The sequence below is a fragment of the Lepus europaeus genome, chromosome 6 (genome assembly GCF_033115175.1).
Source record: "Lepus europaeus isolate LE1 chromosome 6, mLepTim1.pri, whole genome shotgun sequence".
Lineage (NCBI taxonomy): Eukaryota > Metazoa > Chordata > Mammalia > Lagomorpha > Leporidae > Lepus > Lepus europaeus.
This window is the reverse complement of record NC_084832.1, coordinates 64,751,732-64,769,675: the sequence shown is the minus strand read 5'-3', so window position 1 is coordinate 64,769,675 and position 17,944 is coordinate 64,751,732. Positions and strand designations below refer to the sequence as shown.

At 46.0% G+C, this 17,944-nt stretch overlaps 1 protein-coding gene across 4 annotated transcripts in view; it reads right to left on the bottom strand.

The window, feature by feature from the left end:
• Positions 1-15,154, bottom strand: part of RNASEH2B (ribonuclease H2 subunit B) — a 74,446-nt gene extending 59,292 nt beyond the window's left edge. For 3 of the 4 annotated variants that reach the window (XM_062194244.1, XM_062194241.1, XM_062194242.1), the window contains exon 1: positions 14,640-14,746. In XM_062194244.1, coding sequence (XP_062050228.1) covers positions 14,640-14,703 — 64 coding nt within the window. In that variant the 5' untranslated portion in view covers positions 14,704-14,746. Of the gene's footprint in view, positions 1-14,639; positions 14,747-15,063 lie in introns of those variants that run through there. The other variant, XM_062194243.1, reaches the window with a different exon arrangement.
• Between the last annotated feature and the right edge of the window lie 2,790 nt (positions 15,155-17,944).

Sequence of the window (17,944 nt, the reverse complement as noted above, 5' to 3'; positions counted from 1 at the left end):
TCAAGTGATTTTACATAAAGTGCAGGCTTCAAATCTAAATATAACTCCCTAATTATGAAAACAAAAGTTATTATGCAAAGATTTTGCTTATGTAATCAAAAAACTCAGCAGCAACAAACTCATATTGACAAAGGGAAGTTACCATTCTCCAGATCCTCTAGTTCCCCTTTAGCATCCTGGAAACTCATCTTATGGTAGGATGATGACCAAAAGCCATGTCTGTCCACACTCCACTGCCTTGCTAGATTCTGTACTTCCATAGCAGGACTAGGTAAATATTGGGTGCTAAAAAAAATACTTGAATACCATTCGGTATTATTGAACCTTTTTAAATATTACTAATTTTGTTAACAGTTCAGGCACTGTTCTAGGCATTAAAGATACAGCTGTAAACAAGCAAAGCTCCTGTCTTCCCTTAAAGAATGCATCCAGCACATCCCTACATGCTCCTTGCCCCTTCTTCACCCCAGGTCATTAGCCCTCTTACTCTAACCTCAGTTCTCAATCCCGAGGTCCCTCCAGGAAAAGGTGTAAGACTCAGATCTATCAGACTTGGAAGCCCCTGAGCTACATTGTCCAACAGAAATAAAATACTTTCCACAAATGTGAGACATGTATTTAATTTACATGTTTCTAGGAGTCACAGTAAGAATACCCAAAATAAATTTTGGTAATATATTTTATTTGATCCAATCTATCTGAAACATTCTCATTTTTTCATGTAAAAAAAGTTTCATATGAAATGTGTTGGCATGATGTTACCTGTGGGTTTTACATGGATAACCTTTATTCCTACACTGTTGAGTGTTTTATAATGAAAGGGAGTCAGATTTTGTTAAATGCTTTCTCTGTGGCTATTGAAACGATTGTATAAGTTTTGTCCTTTATTATATTAAAATGATCTATTACATTATTTGACTTTTGGCATGTCGAACCAACCTTGCATTCCTAGGATAAATCCCACTTGATCACAGTACATAATCTTTCTCTATACTGGATTTGGTTTGCTATTTGTTGAGGATTTCTGTATCTATGTTCATAAGGAATGTTGGCTGCAGTTACCTTTTCTTGAAGTATTCCCTCTTTTCCCATTTTTTGAAAGGTCTATAAAAGATTGTGTTAACTCTTTCAATGTTTAGTAGAATTCACCAGTGAAACTGGGCTTTTCTCTGTAGGAAGTTTTTAATTTAGCAACTTAATCTCTTTACTCATTGTGGAGCTATTCAGATTGTCAGCTTATTCTTGAGTCACTGTGGGAGTTTTTCTTTCTAGGAATTTGTCCACTTCATCCCTTTATGTGTTTGTGGGTTTACAGTTGTTCACAGCACTCCCTTCATCTTTTTCTTATTGCTGTAAGGTTGGTTGGTCTATATTTAGAAATTTGAGTCTTGTTTCTTCCTGTATAGCTAAAGATTTATTGATTTTGTTGATTTTTTTAGAAGGGCTAGTTTTGGTTTCATTGATTTTTCTCTGTTGTTTTTCTATCCTTGATTCAATTAATTGCTGCTCTAATCTTTATTTCTTTCCTTCTGCTGGTTTTGAATTTAGTTTCCTAAAGTGGAATATTGGGTTATTAATTTGCTAACTTTTTACTTTTTTTTTAAATATAGGCATGCATACCTATATTGTTTTGCATTAAAAACTATGTTACATATATCCCTTTGTTATCACAAAGTATTTTCTAGTTTCCCTTATAATTTCTCCTGTGACCTGTTGTTCATTTAGAAGTATTGTAATTAATTTCCACATATTTGTGAATTCCCTAAATCTCTTTCTTTAATTGCTTCCTATTTTTATTCCACTGTTTTTGGAGGACATATTTGGTGTATCTTTGGCCTGTCATATATCGTGTTCACACTGGCTTTGGAAGAATGTGTATTCCACTGTTGCTGAGTGGAATGTTTGATTCTTGTCTGTTGGGGTTAGTTGGTTTGTAGTGTTGGTAAATCTTCTGTTTCCTTGTTGTTTTACACATTAGTGAAACTGGGGTTTGAAATCTCCAACTATTTTTGTTCAATTGTCTGTATTTTCCATTAGTTCTGTCAGTTTTTGGTTCAGGTAGTTTCTAGATTATGTTTATATTTTCCTGATATATCATTAAATATCCCTCTTTTTACAATAATAGTTGTTTTGTGCATGTATCTTAAAGTTTACTTCATCTGATTTCAGAATGGCTTTTGCAGCTCTCATTTGGTTACTGCTTATATGGAATGTCTTTTCCCCTCCTTTTACTTTCCACCTGTTTGTGCCTTTGACTCTAAAGTGTGTATGTTGTAGATAACATATAGTTGGATCATGCAGGTTTCCCCTTCATTCTGCCAATTTCTGCCTTTCATTAGGACTGTTTAATTCATTTATACTTTAATGTTATTACTGATCAGTTGGGGCTTATGTCTGCCATTTAGCTCTTTTTTTCTTTCTATATGCCATGTCTTTTTCCCTCTGTTCTGCCTTCTTTTGTGTTAAATGGATATTTTCTAGAGTTATCTTATTCGTTTCCTTGTTTCTTTTGCTTTTGGGGAAGTTATTCACTTAGTACTTGCCCTGGAAATTACAATTAACATATATTTTTTAAAGATTTATACAGGTGCTGGTTGGTGCCCCGGCTGCTCCTCTTTCGATACAGCCCTCTGCGAATGGCCTGGGACAGCAGTGGAAGATGGTTCAGCAGTAGAAGATGGCCCAAGTGCTTGGGCCCTGCACCCACAAGGGAGACCTGGAGGAAGCTCCTGGCTCCTGGCTTCAGATCAGCCCAGCTCCGGCCATTGCAGACGTTTGGGGGATGAACCAGCAGATTATTTTCTTTTTTTAAAAAAAGATTCATCTATTTATTTGAAAGTCAGAGTTACACACACACACACACACACACAGAGAGAGAGAGAGAGAGAGAGAGAGAGAGAGAGAGAAGTCTTCCATCTGCTGGTTCACTCCCCAAATTACCACAACGGCCGGAGCTGGGCTGATCTGAAGCCAGGAGCCAGGAGCTTCCTCTGGGTCTCCCTTGTAGGTGCAGGGCCCAAGCACTTGGGCCATTTTCTACTGCTTTCCCAGGCCACAGTAGACAGCTGGATTGGAAATGGAGCAGCCAGGCCTTGAATTGGCGCCCATATGGGATGCTAGCACTGCAGGTGGAAGCTTTACCTACTACACTACAGTGCCAGCCAAGACCTTTTTCTCTGTCTCTCCCTCCCTCTGTCTGTAAGTCTACCTCTCAAATAAATAAACAAAATATTTTTTTAAAAAATACACTTGAATTCTTACGATTATCTATAACAGTGCTCTTTATTCTTTGTGTAGATTCAAGTTCCCATCTAGTCTTTTCCTTTCAACCTGATGGCCTGCTTTTATGATTTTTATGGAAAAGCTCTGTTAGGGATGAATCCTCTCAGTTTTTAATTGTAGGACTGTCTTAATTTCCTCCTCATTTTGGAAGGGTAACTTGGACAGACACAGAATTCTTTTTTGAGAGTCCTGTTCTTTCAGCACTTTGAACAGGTATCGCCTGCACTTCTGGCCTCCAGGTTTCTGCTAGCTTCATGAGGAGTCCTTTCTCTCTGGGTGCTTTAGAGATTCTCTGTCTTTGGCTCTTGACTGTGATGCATGTAGCCATTCGCTACTTGAGTTTACCCTATCTGGAGTTTGCTGCACTCCCCAAATGTATAATGAATTTAAAAATCAAACTGGGAAGTGTTTGGACATGAATTCCTCAGATATCCTTTCTCCTCCCTTCTCGTCTCCTCTGGGACTCCCATTCTACTCATGAGTATATTGGTATGCTTGCTGAGATCCCACAGGACACTGAGGCCATGGTCATTTGTCTTCATTATTTTTTCTTTCTGTTCCTCAGCCTGTACAATCTTACCTGACCCATCTTCAAGTCTGCTAATTCTTTCCTCTGCCAGATCAAATCATTTGAGCCCATTAGTGAACTTTTCATTTTAGTTATTATACTTTTCAATGTAATAATTTATATATTTTTTAGAATTTCTATCTCTTCACTGATACTAGTTGGTAAAACTTCATTGTCATAGTTTCCATTCATTATTCAGACATGATTTACTTTAGTTCTTTGGCTATATTTATAATAGCTGGCTAAAATCTTTGTAGAGGGGCTGGCATCATGGCACAGCAGGTTAAGCCAGAGCCTGCCATGTCAATATCCCCTATGAGCACTGGTTTGAGTCCCAGCTGCTCTGCCTCTGATTCAGCTCCATGCTTATGTACTTGAGAAAGCAGAGGACGATGGCTCAAGTTTTGGGGTTTCTAGACCTATGTGGGAGACCCTAGGCTCAGGGCTTCCACCTGGCCCAGCCCTGAGGTGACCCAGCCCAAGTCATTGCATCCATTTGGGGAGTGAACCAGTGGATGGAAGATCTCTCTCTCTCTCTCTCTCTCTCTCTCTCTGCCCCCACCCTGTAACTCTACCTTTCAAATAAATAAATAAATTGTTTAAAAAAAAAAAAAGTCTTTGTAGAGTAAGTCCAACATCTCGGCCCTCTCAGAGATGGTTTCTGTTGACTCCTTTTCCTCACAATCTATGTGAGGAATACCATTCTTTCCTGTGTTTCTCATACATATTTTTTCTTTGAAAAGTGGACATCTGAGATCATGAAATAACAAATGTGGCAATTCTAGCAATCAGACTCCCCTTGCTGAATTCCCCCAGGATTTGTTCTTGGTTTATTGACCTTCCTGGATTAATTCAGTGAAGTTTGCCCTCCTTGTAGTATGCAGCTAAGAGGCCTCTATCCGGTTAGCATGACAGTTAGCTAAAACTCTGCACTAGTAACTCTCCCAGCGTTTGCTAAGCAGCTGTTTATGTGTTGGGCGTGCCTTCAACTTTCGATCTTTAAACCTCTGTCTTAGCTTTTAAGTGCTGTTTTCCCAGGCCCGATGGTCAGCCAGATGTGAGAGTCTGAGCCCCCTCAGGTCCTTCCTGGGCATGCACGCAGCCCTGCAAATCAAGCAGTCTTCTAGTTCCCTAGCAGCGTATCAGAGCTTCTCAAAGCCCCTCTGGATATCTTATTCCCCACATCTTTCCTTTAAGTTTTTGGCCAGCTGGCATCCCCTTCTCAGAAACCACAATTTTAAACAGTTGCCACTGGTTGTTTTTGACAAATGCCCTGAGAATAGGGCTTTTCCCTTAGAAAAAAGTCTCTGAGCTCCACATCAGGTCAAATAATGTCCCACAAATGAGACTTTGCCAGAGAGCTGTGAGACCAGTCAAACAGGGACACTACTCTGAGATGAACTTTCTGAGGAGCTGCAAACCAGTCTGTGGTACCCTGCACTTGCGAGGCTACTGGTTCGTAGGGCTACTGCAGAGTGGAGGAGAGGGAGGTGGGAGTAGTTCACATTACAATGCCACAAACCCTACTGCTCCTAATGAGATTCAGTAGCTGTTCTTGAATCAACACCTCTTAGATTGTTGGAAGTCTTCAGCTAACTTCAAGAGTTCTGAAAAAACTGATTTTGCCCATCTTTGCCGGTGTTTGCACTGACTTTTTGGGAGATTTACCCTCACTGCATTTTGAAAGCTTACTATGAGAAAAAGAATTCATATTGCTGATACCTCTGATAAATTCCTCAGTCTATACCTGGTATAGCCACAAAATTACACATGACTATAAATTAAAGGTTTTACCAGAATAGGAATTTTCTCTTAAATTTAGAAAATTCTGGGTTAGCCCACGACTTCACTCCTTATCCACCAGGCTTGGGAACTCTGTCCTTTTTCTACTTTCTACTCTTTTACCTGAATAATAGCTAAATTAATTAGGAAGGAGAAAATCCTGTTTTTATGTAATGGAAGAGGATCAGAAAAGAGAGGGAACAGGGCAAAGGGTCCTTATTTTTAAACCTATTTTTAAGTATAGCTCATTCTTCAATGATGTCAGCACAGACAGAATGCTGGATCTGGAGTGAGAGGCTCCCATTCCAATCCCAGGCCCTCTTCTTACTCGGCAGTGAGCGAGGCACACTCTGCCTCATTTATGTCATCCATAAAATCAGCCCAACGATAACCACTGCACAGGCTCTTGTTAGACTGAAATGAAATGTGAGGGAAAGGGCCTAGATCATGTAATAGGCACTCAATTAAGGATCAGTTCTCCGTCTTTCAACTCTGTGAAAAAGGTAAGGACATGAAGGGAATAATAAGACCAAATTATAACAGCCATCAATTCCAAGCATAGAGTTACCTAAGGGCGTAACAATCAGCCTTTCAAGAAAGAATCCCAAGTGTCTTAGTGAAAAAGCCAGAACCCAGTGCATTTTATGTGTAAAAATCAAGATAATGTAAAGCACTCAGCAGAGCTTTTGGCACTTGGGAGGCAACATGAACGTGTTGTTCAGCTTTAGAAAATATTCAATTAGAGATGATAAAATCAAGTGTTGATATTCAAAGAGCCAAAGTTCACTTATCTAGCAAATAGACATGTGAAACACCTTCTTCCAAAACCATGCTGAAAAATGAGATTTCACACTCTGCTTTCAGGAGTAAGCTTTATACTTTCTCTTTTCGATGCTTTTTTTCTTACCTAAGAGGCAACACAGCCATGTTGGCTAAAAGAATACTTTTGCAAAAGCAGAAAAAAATGCAGGCAAATCAGAAGCAGGTATCAGTCTTGCTGGCCATGTCAGCTCCGACAGTATGTTAAACTTCCCAGTCACCCCGTGCCCGGCCGCTCTGGGTCTTAAATCTGACTCCCAGCAGTCTGGTCTCTCAAAGAGCCAAGTGTGTGTCCCATGGGCCTCCATCAACGCTGACAGCAAACCTGCCCTCTGTCCTCCAACCTGATCTAAACTGCTCGACAACAACAACAGAAATGAAACTCTGATTGTCACTTTCCTGACATTTGAACTTTAAAGAAAACATACTGGTGGCCAACGAATGCAAAATTAAAAATAACAGCTCATATGTACCTATGTATTGGCCATTTACTGCCTCGCAGGCACTGGGTAAGTCCTTTCCATGGGTTATATAATACAATGTTAGTTCTCTCTCCTTCGGATGAAGAAGGCCAGTGCAGTCAACTGTAGAGCCAGAATTTAAAGTCAGACAAGTATTGTCCCAGGGCCAACGCTTTAAACTTTGATACTGTAAAGAAACTCTTCACTCCACCCTCCTTAACTCCAAAAACACAGACCACAGCTCTGAAGCACGGTCATTATCTTGAAATGACTGTTCCCCTATCACACATCGCACAGTCGTCTCAAACTGCCTTCCCTTTCCTGTGCTGTGCTCCCAGCCTCAGACACAGGAGGGGCATCTCGTCACTGCCCCCATTTCTATCCAGCCAGCACACCGCACTGCTGGGGAGTCCGGAAAGAGAAAGGATGGGGTCAAAGAGTGCATGAGAGAAACATCTAGTAACAGAAACAGATACAGTGGGGCAGGTGTCTGGCACAGCAGTTGAGATGCTTACTGGAATGGCTGCTTCCCACATCAGATGCCTGGGTAGGAATCCCAGCTCCAATCCTGATACAGCCTCCTGCTGATGAACACACTGGGGGAGGGAGCAAGGAACGCTCAAGTAGTTGGGTCCTTGCCCTCCCATGTGGGCATGCTGGACTAAGCTCCTGGCTCCCCATTTTGGCCTGCCCAGTCCTGGCCCTTGCAGGCATTTGGGGAATACACCTGTGAATGAGAGTACTATTTGTCTCTCTGTCTTTCAAATAAATAATTAAAAAAAATTAAAGTAAATAAACTCTAGTTTGATCAATGGCAAGAAAGTTGACCTTCCTATTAGGGGTTATGTTAACTTATATGGCTGCACACACATCCCAGTTCCCTGTGACATTTCAGTGTTTAAAGGCTGGGGTACCCAGCATCCATGAAAACAACAGGTTTAATCACTCAGTAACATTGAACTGTCAGTCGTGAAGTCAGCCAACACGGTCTGTTGGTTTTCGTGCACGGGCTGTGTAGCGGAGGCTGTTGTACAGCTGATGAAGTTGTTTGTCAACCAGCTTTTTAAACTGGGCAGCTCTTTCATATCCCCTCTCTTGGTTAAGACAAATTCTTTCTAATCATTTAAAACTCAGACATGAGATGAAAGAGAGTGAGCGAGCGAGCGAGAGAAAGAGCCACCTTTGTGCCCCGTGTTCTTACAACTTGGAAGCACTGGTGGCCCCGTCTGATTTTTGGCACAAGTGAACAAACGCACATTCTCTCTTACGTGGAAAAGCAAGTCCAGACATCAAAGCACCCTCCACTTTACTTTTAGGCTGTTCAGGCGTCAAGATTTAATAAAACAAAGATGAGATCATCACCCTGGTGCTCACATAAGACTGTGTCCTAAATGGTCTGGTTCATTTTCTTGAGATTTTAGATATTACAATACAGCCAGGCCTCTGGTTGCCTGCTGCTGGATGGCCGCAAAATCCTCCTTTTTCCAGTACCTTGGTGCTAGCAGCTTCCGGGAGTGTTAACCTCATCAATGAGCACGTGCCTTCCCTTCCCAAGACGTTTAAGCGCTGTCGCCAGAGCTCTGGGCTGGCAGAGGCCATCCTGAAAAGTTTCAAACCAGAGCTAAGCGAAGACGTGCGGCCTCTCCCCGCAGGCCCCAGAGAGCACAGGCTGGCTGCAGCGGGCAGCCTGTTTGCCATGGAGGAGGAAGCAGGCTTGAGGAGAGGAAGCTGACACTCGGGCGGTCAGAAACCCTGGACGCCCTGCTGCAGGTGTCCCCACTCAAACCAGCAGCCACCGCCCCCATCCCCACTGCACAGCCGGCCCCTCCTGGGAACACGTGAACCTGCTCCAAGAAGCTCAAGGTAGCTTTTATAACACCAAGTCAGATGCATGAATCCATGTTTCAAAATGCTAGTCATTTCCACACGAAGGCAGATGTGAGGACCATTCAAACGGGCATCCTACTTAAGGCAAGCGCACACCCAGGGGGTTTGCAAAAGGCTATGGTTAGCTGGCAAGTTTCACCTGCCTTGGACAGCTGTCATCGGCTCCTACTGTGCCCTGGTGCCCACAGTGCTATGGGAATCTGTCTCCACCGCTGTTGTACCTTTCTGTACTTTGCATCTGTATCCACCTTCAATGATAACCCATTCCAAACACGTACCCTCTACCGTGTGAACAACACTGGTACCCTGATGACACTCACACTTCATCCACATGGAGAGCGTCACTCATAAAAAGTTCTCTGTCGGCTTTGCTCACAGCAAAATCCAAACCCCCTAGCTCTTCATTAACTCAATTTAACTGTCAGATTCAGTGTAGAAATAAACAGTACCACGCAGTACCGTCATGCAACTCCACTGTCCCTGAGTGTTTAAGCATTACTGTAAATAAGTAGCAAGAGTAAACAGTGAAAAAGCAGAAATAGAACAAATTTTTTTAAATTTAAGAACATGGAATTAATTTTGTGATACACACTAACACAAAGACTGAAAGGAAACGCCTCAAAAATTGCTGTGTGTTTTTTTTTTTTTTTTTTTTTTTTGACAGGCAGAGTGGACAGTGAGAGAGAGAAACAGAGAAAGGTCTTCCTTTTCTGCGACCGGTATGCTGTGGCCGGTGCACCGCGCTGATCAGAAGCCAGGAGCCAGGTGCTTCTCCTGGTCTCCCATGGGGTGCAGGGCCCAAGCACTTGGGCCATCCTCCACTGCACTCCCGGGCCACAGCAGAGAGCTGGCCTGGAAGAGGGGCAACTGGGACAGAATCCGGTGCCCTGACTGGGACTAGAACCCGGTGTGCTGGCGCCGCAGGCAGAGGATTAGCCTAGTGAGCCGCGGCGCTGGCAAAAATTGCTCTTTCTGAATGGCAGGTAACAGACAAGCTTTCTGGTTTTTTTTTCCTTCTGTTTTTGTTATTACTGAAGTTTATACAAGGTAGGTATGACTGTTTTAATCAAAAGTTCTTACAGAAAACACTGGGAGAAAATGTGGAAATCAAGATTAGCCAAAAACAGGTTTAAAAAGACAACAACAAAAATCTGAAAACAATGCGAGATGGAGGAGGCATTTAGCTTAGTGGCTTAGACAGGAGTGCCTGGGTTCAATTCCCAGTGCCAACTCCTGCCTCCAGCTTCCGGTTACCACAGACCCTGGGAGACAGCACGTGACGATTCAAGTACTTGGGGCCCTGTCACTCCCATGGGAGACCCAGATTGGGTTCCCAGGCCTTGGTTCCAGCCAGCTCATCCCCTGACTGCTGTGGGCATTTGGGGAGTGAACAGCAGATAGAAGCTGTCTCTGTCTACTTCTCAAACAGTAAATAATAAAAACAATGGGGGGGGGGGGCAGCCGATGACCAGAACCAGCCTTCGTAGATGCTGCCGGGACACAGGCCCTTGCGGGAGGCCTCTGCTCAAACTCCAGGCAGCCTGCAGCCTCCAGGCTGGTTGTCCCGGGGCAGACAATGAAACAGGCACCACACCATGCAGATCTGGATCCCTTTCCTACCCTTTCACCCGGTGGCCCATTGCAGCTTAGCCAGCAGTCAGCCCTGGAAAAGGAAATCAGAAAGTCTGAACAGCCGTCCAGAAGTGCCACGTGACGTGCTCTGCTTTCCAGAGGCCCCCGGGGAGGCTGTGAGGACTAGAACCCGGTGTGCCGGCGCCGCAAGGCGGAGGATTAGCCTGTTAAGCCACGGCGCCGCCCTAGGACTGGGCTTCTTAACTGCCTTGGGGAGTGAACAATTGTCCCCCAGAAACCGGCCATTACTGATGCTATCTCTGCGGAAATAAATAACAAATATGACTTTTCTGAAAAAAAAAATAATAATAAGATTTAGTTATTTACTGGAAAGGCAGAGTTACACAGAGGGAGGGAGGGGGAGAGAGATCTTCATTCACTCGTTCACTCCCCAAAAGGCTGCAATGGACAGAGCTGGGCCAGGCCAGAGCCAGGAACCAGGAGCCGGGAACTCCATCCTGGTCTCCTACATGAGGGGTAGGCACTTGGGCCATCTTCTGCTGCTTTCCCAGGTGCATCAGCAGGGAGCTGGATCAGAAGAGGAGCAACCAGAACTGGCACCGGCACCCATATGGAATGCTGGCATCGCAGGGGAAGGCTTCACCCGCTGCACCACAATATCAGTCCTCCAAGAATAGTTTTTATGACGATGAAATGAAGAGGAATAACTTTATTGCAAAACAACATAATTGACAATTCTATCTGAAGCCCAGTGTGCTCTGGGGACTTCATAAGCATTGCCGATGGTTCAGTCTGCCTACCTGGGAACAAATGAATTTTATTAGTGGACCTGAAATCATGTGTTTGTTTTTTTTTTTTTTTCCCCTCACACAACATGTATAGTTTCTCAATGTTGTAATATCTCTTTGGAGATAAACCCTGTGAATGGATCAGCTCCTGACAACAATCAATGACGTCTTCCATCCTGTACTCACTGGATCTACTGACCTTACACCAGGATCCAGCTTAACTTAGTGGAACTGGTTAAGTGTACAAAACCTGGACTGCAGAATATTAAAAATATGACTGTTGGCCGGCGCCGTGGCTTAACAGGCTAATCCTCCGCCTTGCGGCGCCGGCACACCGGGTTCTAGTCCCGGTTGGGGCGCCGGACTCTATCCTGGTTGCCCCTCTTCCAGGCCAGCTCTCTGCTATGGCCCAGGAGTGCAGTAGAGGATGGCCCAAGTCCTTGGGCCCTGCACCCGCATGGGAGACCAGGAGAAGCGCCTGGCTCCTGGCTTCGGATCAGCGAGATGCGCCGGCCGCAGCGGCCATTGGAGGGTGAACCAACGGCAAAAAGGAAGACCTTTCTCTCTGTCTCTCTCTCTCACTATCCACTCTGCCTGTCCAAAAAAAAAAAAAAAATATGACTGTGACATGTACTATTACAGCAACAAAGAGGAATGGGAACTTCTAACATATTCCCAAAAAACAGAGAAGCTAATGGTCTCCTAAAGTAGCTAATACTGCAACGAAACATTTCAGACCATCCCAAACTCAAAGGCAGGCTGAGTGTGCTGAATTACGGTGCGGTTCTGTCTCCACCTGCCTATGTAAACCAACGTCCTGAGGCTGAAAACCCCACAAGCATCCCTTCCAAGTTCCAGCTTTTGTTTTTCTGGAATGTTCGGTTTCTCCAAACAAATTGAAATGAGAGGCAAGCAACCTAAATCCAACTTTTAAATACATCCTTTGAGATACAACACACTGCTGTGGTAGGCAGTTTGTCATGTAATGGGAATTAAGTATTGGCAACAAGTACCATCACAAGGTTAGGGGGCTTTGCATTTCTCTCATGGCCTGTTGAGCAATGCACTCACTTTCCAGTGCATGGAGAGAAGTTCTTCAGACCCAGAAGTTTTCTAAAACTGAATACAGGCTGTCTCTACCAAACAAGAGGGTACTTCAGCAAGTTCGTTCTATGGTATTATGGGAAAATGAAGCATGGATTTCAAAAAATATTTACACCAAACAAATCTTGTATTCTAATTTCATAGTTCCACAGGCTTTCTGAAGTACCCTTGCACTTTGTAAAGTTTTATATAATGCACTTTTTGTTTATTAAGGGTCCAACTTCACCGAAGCCACAGTGTGACCCCTTGGTGAGGGTAGGCAGTCCCCTGCTCTTGAATGCACAACTGGGCTGTCTTCCCATCTGCTGAAAAGATAACAAGTGCATCTGGGAAGATGGGCCTCCTACCCCAGCCACGTCAACTCTGGCCGGCCACAAAGAGAGCCAAACCTGTGTCTGGCTATTTTCATACCCCACACTAGCTCTCAAGGGCTGGTCCTCAGTGTCGGGGTTCCCAGAGGCAGTCCCCAGACCTGCAGCAGCAGTGACCTCGTTAGAAACGCATGTTCTCAGGCCTCAGCCCAGGACTACAGATTGAGAAGCTGATGGGGTGGGTGGCAGCTCCTCAAGTTCGCGAACCACTGTTGCACTTCTCTAACCGTTAACCTATGTTTGTCCTCGTAGAGCCTGTAGGTGGCAGTAAAGGCCGCCTGAAGAACCGGAGGGAAGGCGGCTGAAGTTGTAACTGCCCAGGAACCTGCTACCCCCAGGCCAGGCCACACAGCCCCATTGGTACCCTAAGAGCAGCTGAACCTCCAGTGTTTTTAAAGGTCACAGTGCATCTCATCCAACCGACTGAAATTATTCCCACAACCTGGTAACACTAAACCTGCTATGCTGGGGACACATGAATATTTAATTCTTTTGAAGGTTTTTATGTTCACAGCAAGGACACAACCCACTTCAATGAAGACCAATCAACAGAACAACCTAAGAAACTGAAAGGATCATCAGCTATTATGGATATCTGAATGATAACGCAGAAACCCCACTGGATTCCGAAAGCATGGGTAGTTTTTCTACCCTGCAAATATAAGTAATTGTACTGGGGTGACCGAACTGGGAAGAAAGGATTTGTCTGACGAAAGGCGAATCCCATGTACCCGGGCAGCCTTTTGCTAAAAGTCCGCCCAACCCTGAATTCTGCGTCAGGTGTTTTACCATGGAAGCATATCCATCGAGGATATGGAGCCACAGAGTCTCCTACATGTCCATTCCATTTTCCTGCCAACCTGTCAAAGTCCATGCACTGCTGGTGGAAAACCACTTGGCCACTGGACACGAACACGCAAGCACCCAGAATCAGCCGCGCCACTTCAGGAAACACATCCCAAAGAAATGAGAGCTTGTATCTACCAAACACCTCGGGGGAAAAAAAGATGCTCTTTGCAGGCTAATTCACAACTGAATAATCCAATTGCTCACAGCGAAACAGCAGCAGCTGCAAAAACACCAAGCAGCCAACAAACCCAACCAACTGCTACTTAAATGTGGATGCATCTCAGAGACCAGCAATGCAAAAAGGCCAGGCACAACGGGGTGCATTCCCAACCAAAACAGGCACAAACACTCTCTGGTGACAGGGGGAGGGGGTGGGGGGGGCAGGAGTAGGTTTGAGGAGCGGCTCAGAAAGTTCTACCTCTGGTGAACCGCATGCTCAAAACTCATCCACTCTATAGTCAGAAGGGAAAGTTAAACACACAAGCAAAAACTACTCTGGACTGTCGTGTAGCCATTTTCAAAATCTACCATTCCTGGGAAACCATACCAGTATCACCATCAGAGAATGTATTTGCTGCAAAAAATGCCCCGCGTTTGCGGACCTGTATCTCAACTTCAGATACAGCGAGCAGGGCATCTTCTCCCCCAGGGCTACACCATCAAAGCGGTCAGATCCACAGGGAGGCTGCAACACGTGGCTCTGGCCCACCCGGGAACATCACTCTCCAGAAATGGCGTTTGGCCCAACGGCGACCCTCCTCCAGTTTCCCTGCTGCCTGGCCAGCCCAGGCCTGTCCCAGGCCTGTCTCCAAGGCCGCTCTGGGCCTACTGGCACCCCTGGCTCCTATCCAGTAGGTCCCCGTCGCCGGGCCAGCTGCCTGACGGCGGACACCAAATTACCCCTCCCTGGGCAGACGCCCGGGGCGGGAGGCCACGCAGAGCGGCCGAGACCCAGGACCCGCCGCCCCACAGCGCTTCCGGGTCTCCAAACGGCGTCTGCCTAGGCCGGGTGGCCGAGGTGCAGACCCCGCCGGCCCCTGGGAGGAGCTCGGCCCCGCGCCCGGGACGGCGGCGCGCACGGGGGTCGGGAGCGCAGCACCTGCGAGCCCGCCGCCCCGCGCGGGGGCGTGTTTACCTGGGAGCAGGAACACGTGCTGCCGGCCGCCCGCCGCGTCCCCGCGGTCCACGCCCGCGGCCATGGCTGCCCGCTTCCTCGGAGGCCCCGCACCCGCCGGCCGCCGAAAATGGCGGGAGGAGGGGCTGTTCCGGGTGGCGCGCGCCGGGCCCCGGAGGCGGCACGGGCCGGGCGGCTGCGTTTCCGGGTGCGGCCCGCCGCCCGCTGAGCGCCTAGGGGTTGAGAGCCAGGCCGAGGCGCCGGGGCCCTGCTGCGGGCGCTCCCCTGCGCTCCTGGACCGAGGGCGGGCGATCGCCCTGCGGCCCTCCAGCGACTGGGCGGCGGGGCCCGCAGGGCAGAGGCAGCTCGCTGCCTCCCGCAGCCTAACAGGACCGAATAGGTCTTCCTTTTCCTACAACAGCACGCGACTGAGCCTGAGACTGACCGAAGAGTTCCTTCCATCAGATAAGCAGTGCCTGCCTGTGATTTCCAGAAGCTGGCCTTGAGAAAGCCGGCTGCAGTGGCAAAGTAATCTTTGCGACCGATATTTGAAATGATTTTACCAGAATGCAAAGGGGTATGAGTAACTCAGGAGGCGAAAGGCATGGATTCTAGGCTGTGTGGGCTGCCTCCTAATTAATGAAACCCTGGAGTCTCTCAATAGTGTGCCCTTTCAGCTCTCAGCCAAGTAACGTTTTGTAGCTACTTAATTGTACGGAATATCCTGCTGTGTCTTCCTCCTGATAAAGTCAAGCCATGGAATCTCCAAGGAGCTGCCCTGGCATCCAGGATAACCCTGGTATCAGACTCCTCATACTCAGTACTCAGCTTCAGCACCTCTCTCAGCAGTGGGACCTCCTTTGCAACCTCCTGGAAAGCCTGGGAGGGGGGTAGTGGGGAGGGGGTGCTCAGCAGGATGCCGGTTCTTGAGATGCCGATCTACTAGCTCCTCATCTACCGGTAGATTAAGCTTTTTCATTTCTTTATCCTCAAACCTTGTCCTGGTTATTTTGATTTGGCACCACTGACACGGATGGAGCTTTGGGTAACAAGAGCAAGCCTGTGTTAAGGACAGCGGTTATCACACCCAGATCCTAAAGTAACGTAGTCGTGGACCTTCGTTCTTTGAATGTGATGTGTCAGTGGCATTGTGGGTTGAAATGCATGTCAGGTTAGTGTGCGCCCCACTTGCTGGCAGTCCGCAGACCCAGGTTAGCCCTCATCACCAAAAAAGTGAACAACTTGGAGCATGGAATATGAATGCATCTAAGAAAGCTCTTTGTAATGAGTTAAAAATTATGACACTTTAAAAACAGTGTTTCAAAAGTATCATGAAATTGGGGTGGGGGAGGTTAAACTTTTAAAACAAATTTTAATTGAAAAAGTAATGCTTGGTACATGGTTTTTAAGATGAAGGAGAAAAATTCTTCTTTTATACTGTAAAGTGTGTCTCCTTCCCATCTGAGATCTGGAATACCTCTCCCCAGGGGCAATTACTATTGAAGGTTTGTCTATTTTTTGAGACCTCCCATGCAAGTAGAAGTTCATGGGTCTTACTTTTTGCAGAAGTGAGAGAATGGTATGTGTAACTGCTTTGTACGTTGCTTTTTCTTGCTTAATCTGGAAAAGAGTTAACATTTGCCAGTGGTAGGTCTGTCCCAGACTACTGCAAAGATTTGTAATGTCAAGCCTGTTTTCCATAGGGTGACATAAGTGTCACTAACGTGGATCGCAGGACACACCTGGTGGAGAGCAGGCCTTCTCAGCTCAGGAGGGGCGCCCTGTGCCAATTCTGGGGCAGACAACAGATCTCCCTCCCTCAGGACTGTATTATGGGGAAAGCTACGGTGTACAGGGCAAATCTCCAGGCACAGCATGGTCCTATACTAACAGCTACAAGAGAAGCTTCGCAGGCGGGCGCCATGGCTCACTTGGTTAATCCTCCGCCTGTGGCGCTGGCATCCCATATGGGCGCCAGGTTCTAGTGCCGGTTGCTCCTCTTCCAGTCCAGCTCTCTGCTGTGCCCCAGGAGTGCAGTGGAGGATGGCCCAATGGCTTGGGCCCCTGCACCCGCATGGGAGAACAGGAAGAAGCACCTGGCTCTGGCACAGTGCCGACCGTATTGGCCATTTCGGGGGTGAACCAACAGAAGGAAGGCCTTTCTCTCTGTCTCTCTCTCACTGTAGCTCTACCTGTCAAAAAAAAAAAAAAACAAACTTTTCCTGCAGTCTCTTGCTCTGTAACACAAAACTGTTCTCATTCTTCCCCTGTCCTTTCCAGTCCTTGCCTATATGAATATGTATTTTTATGCAGCTGTTTTCACAGTATAAAGACCCTTTTGTCTGCCATAAACATGTTTCCCGTGGTATCTGGAGCTATAGTTACTGGAAGAATGCTACTTCACACCATTAATGTACGAGGGTACTTAACCATTCCCCAGTGTGCAGTATTTAGGCTGCTCCAAACTGTTGTGATAATGCTACAGTGTATGCTATATGTGGACTATGCAACAGTTTGAAGTAATAAACTACATGTTCTTGTGGCAACATGGATACTTTATATTGAAAAAAGAAAATCAGACAGAGGAAATGATTGATAGCAGAATGCCATGTAGTTAAATGAAAAACATGCATAAAATAATGCTGTGGTTCACAAGGATCCAAGCATATTTAAGACCATGCATCAAGCATATATAACAAAAATGGGTTCTTTAAAATGGAGAGGGGTGATAGAAGGAATGGATAAGGGAATGAGGAGCAGGAGAAATCATATAAGAGAGGCTGGGTTCCCCTGGACAACGGTCAGCATGACCTATGAATGCGAACAGGGAACTCTCTGCCTCTTTTCTAGTTTTCCTTCTCCCTTGCTATGGTTTTAATGTATCTCCCAAAAAGCACCTGTTGGAAACTTCATCCCCAATGCAACAATGCTGGGAGGCGTTCAGACCATCAGAGCACCACCCTGATGAATGGATGGGTGACGATTATTAAAGGACTTGGCCATGTTAGGATTCAGCAAGATGAGTCCTCTCAATCCTGCATCGCCCACATTTTGTAGTTACCCTTACTTTATATAAACATATGGAATGTTTATAACTGTATAGATCTGCATGCACTCAGACTCCAGAACCACAAGCCCAATAAATTCCTGTTCATTGTGAATTGCCTGGCCTCAGGTATTCTGTTATAGCCACATAAAATGGACTAAGACCACTTCATTTTTTCAAAATTATTTTAGTAGCTTCTTGAAAGGGGGTGCTGTGGTGGTATAAAGGTTGGCTCCAGGTCCCTACCCTCCAGCCATAGTCCCCAGCACCACCCACCCTC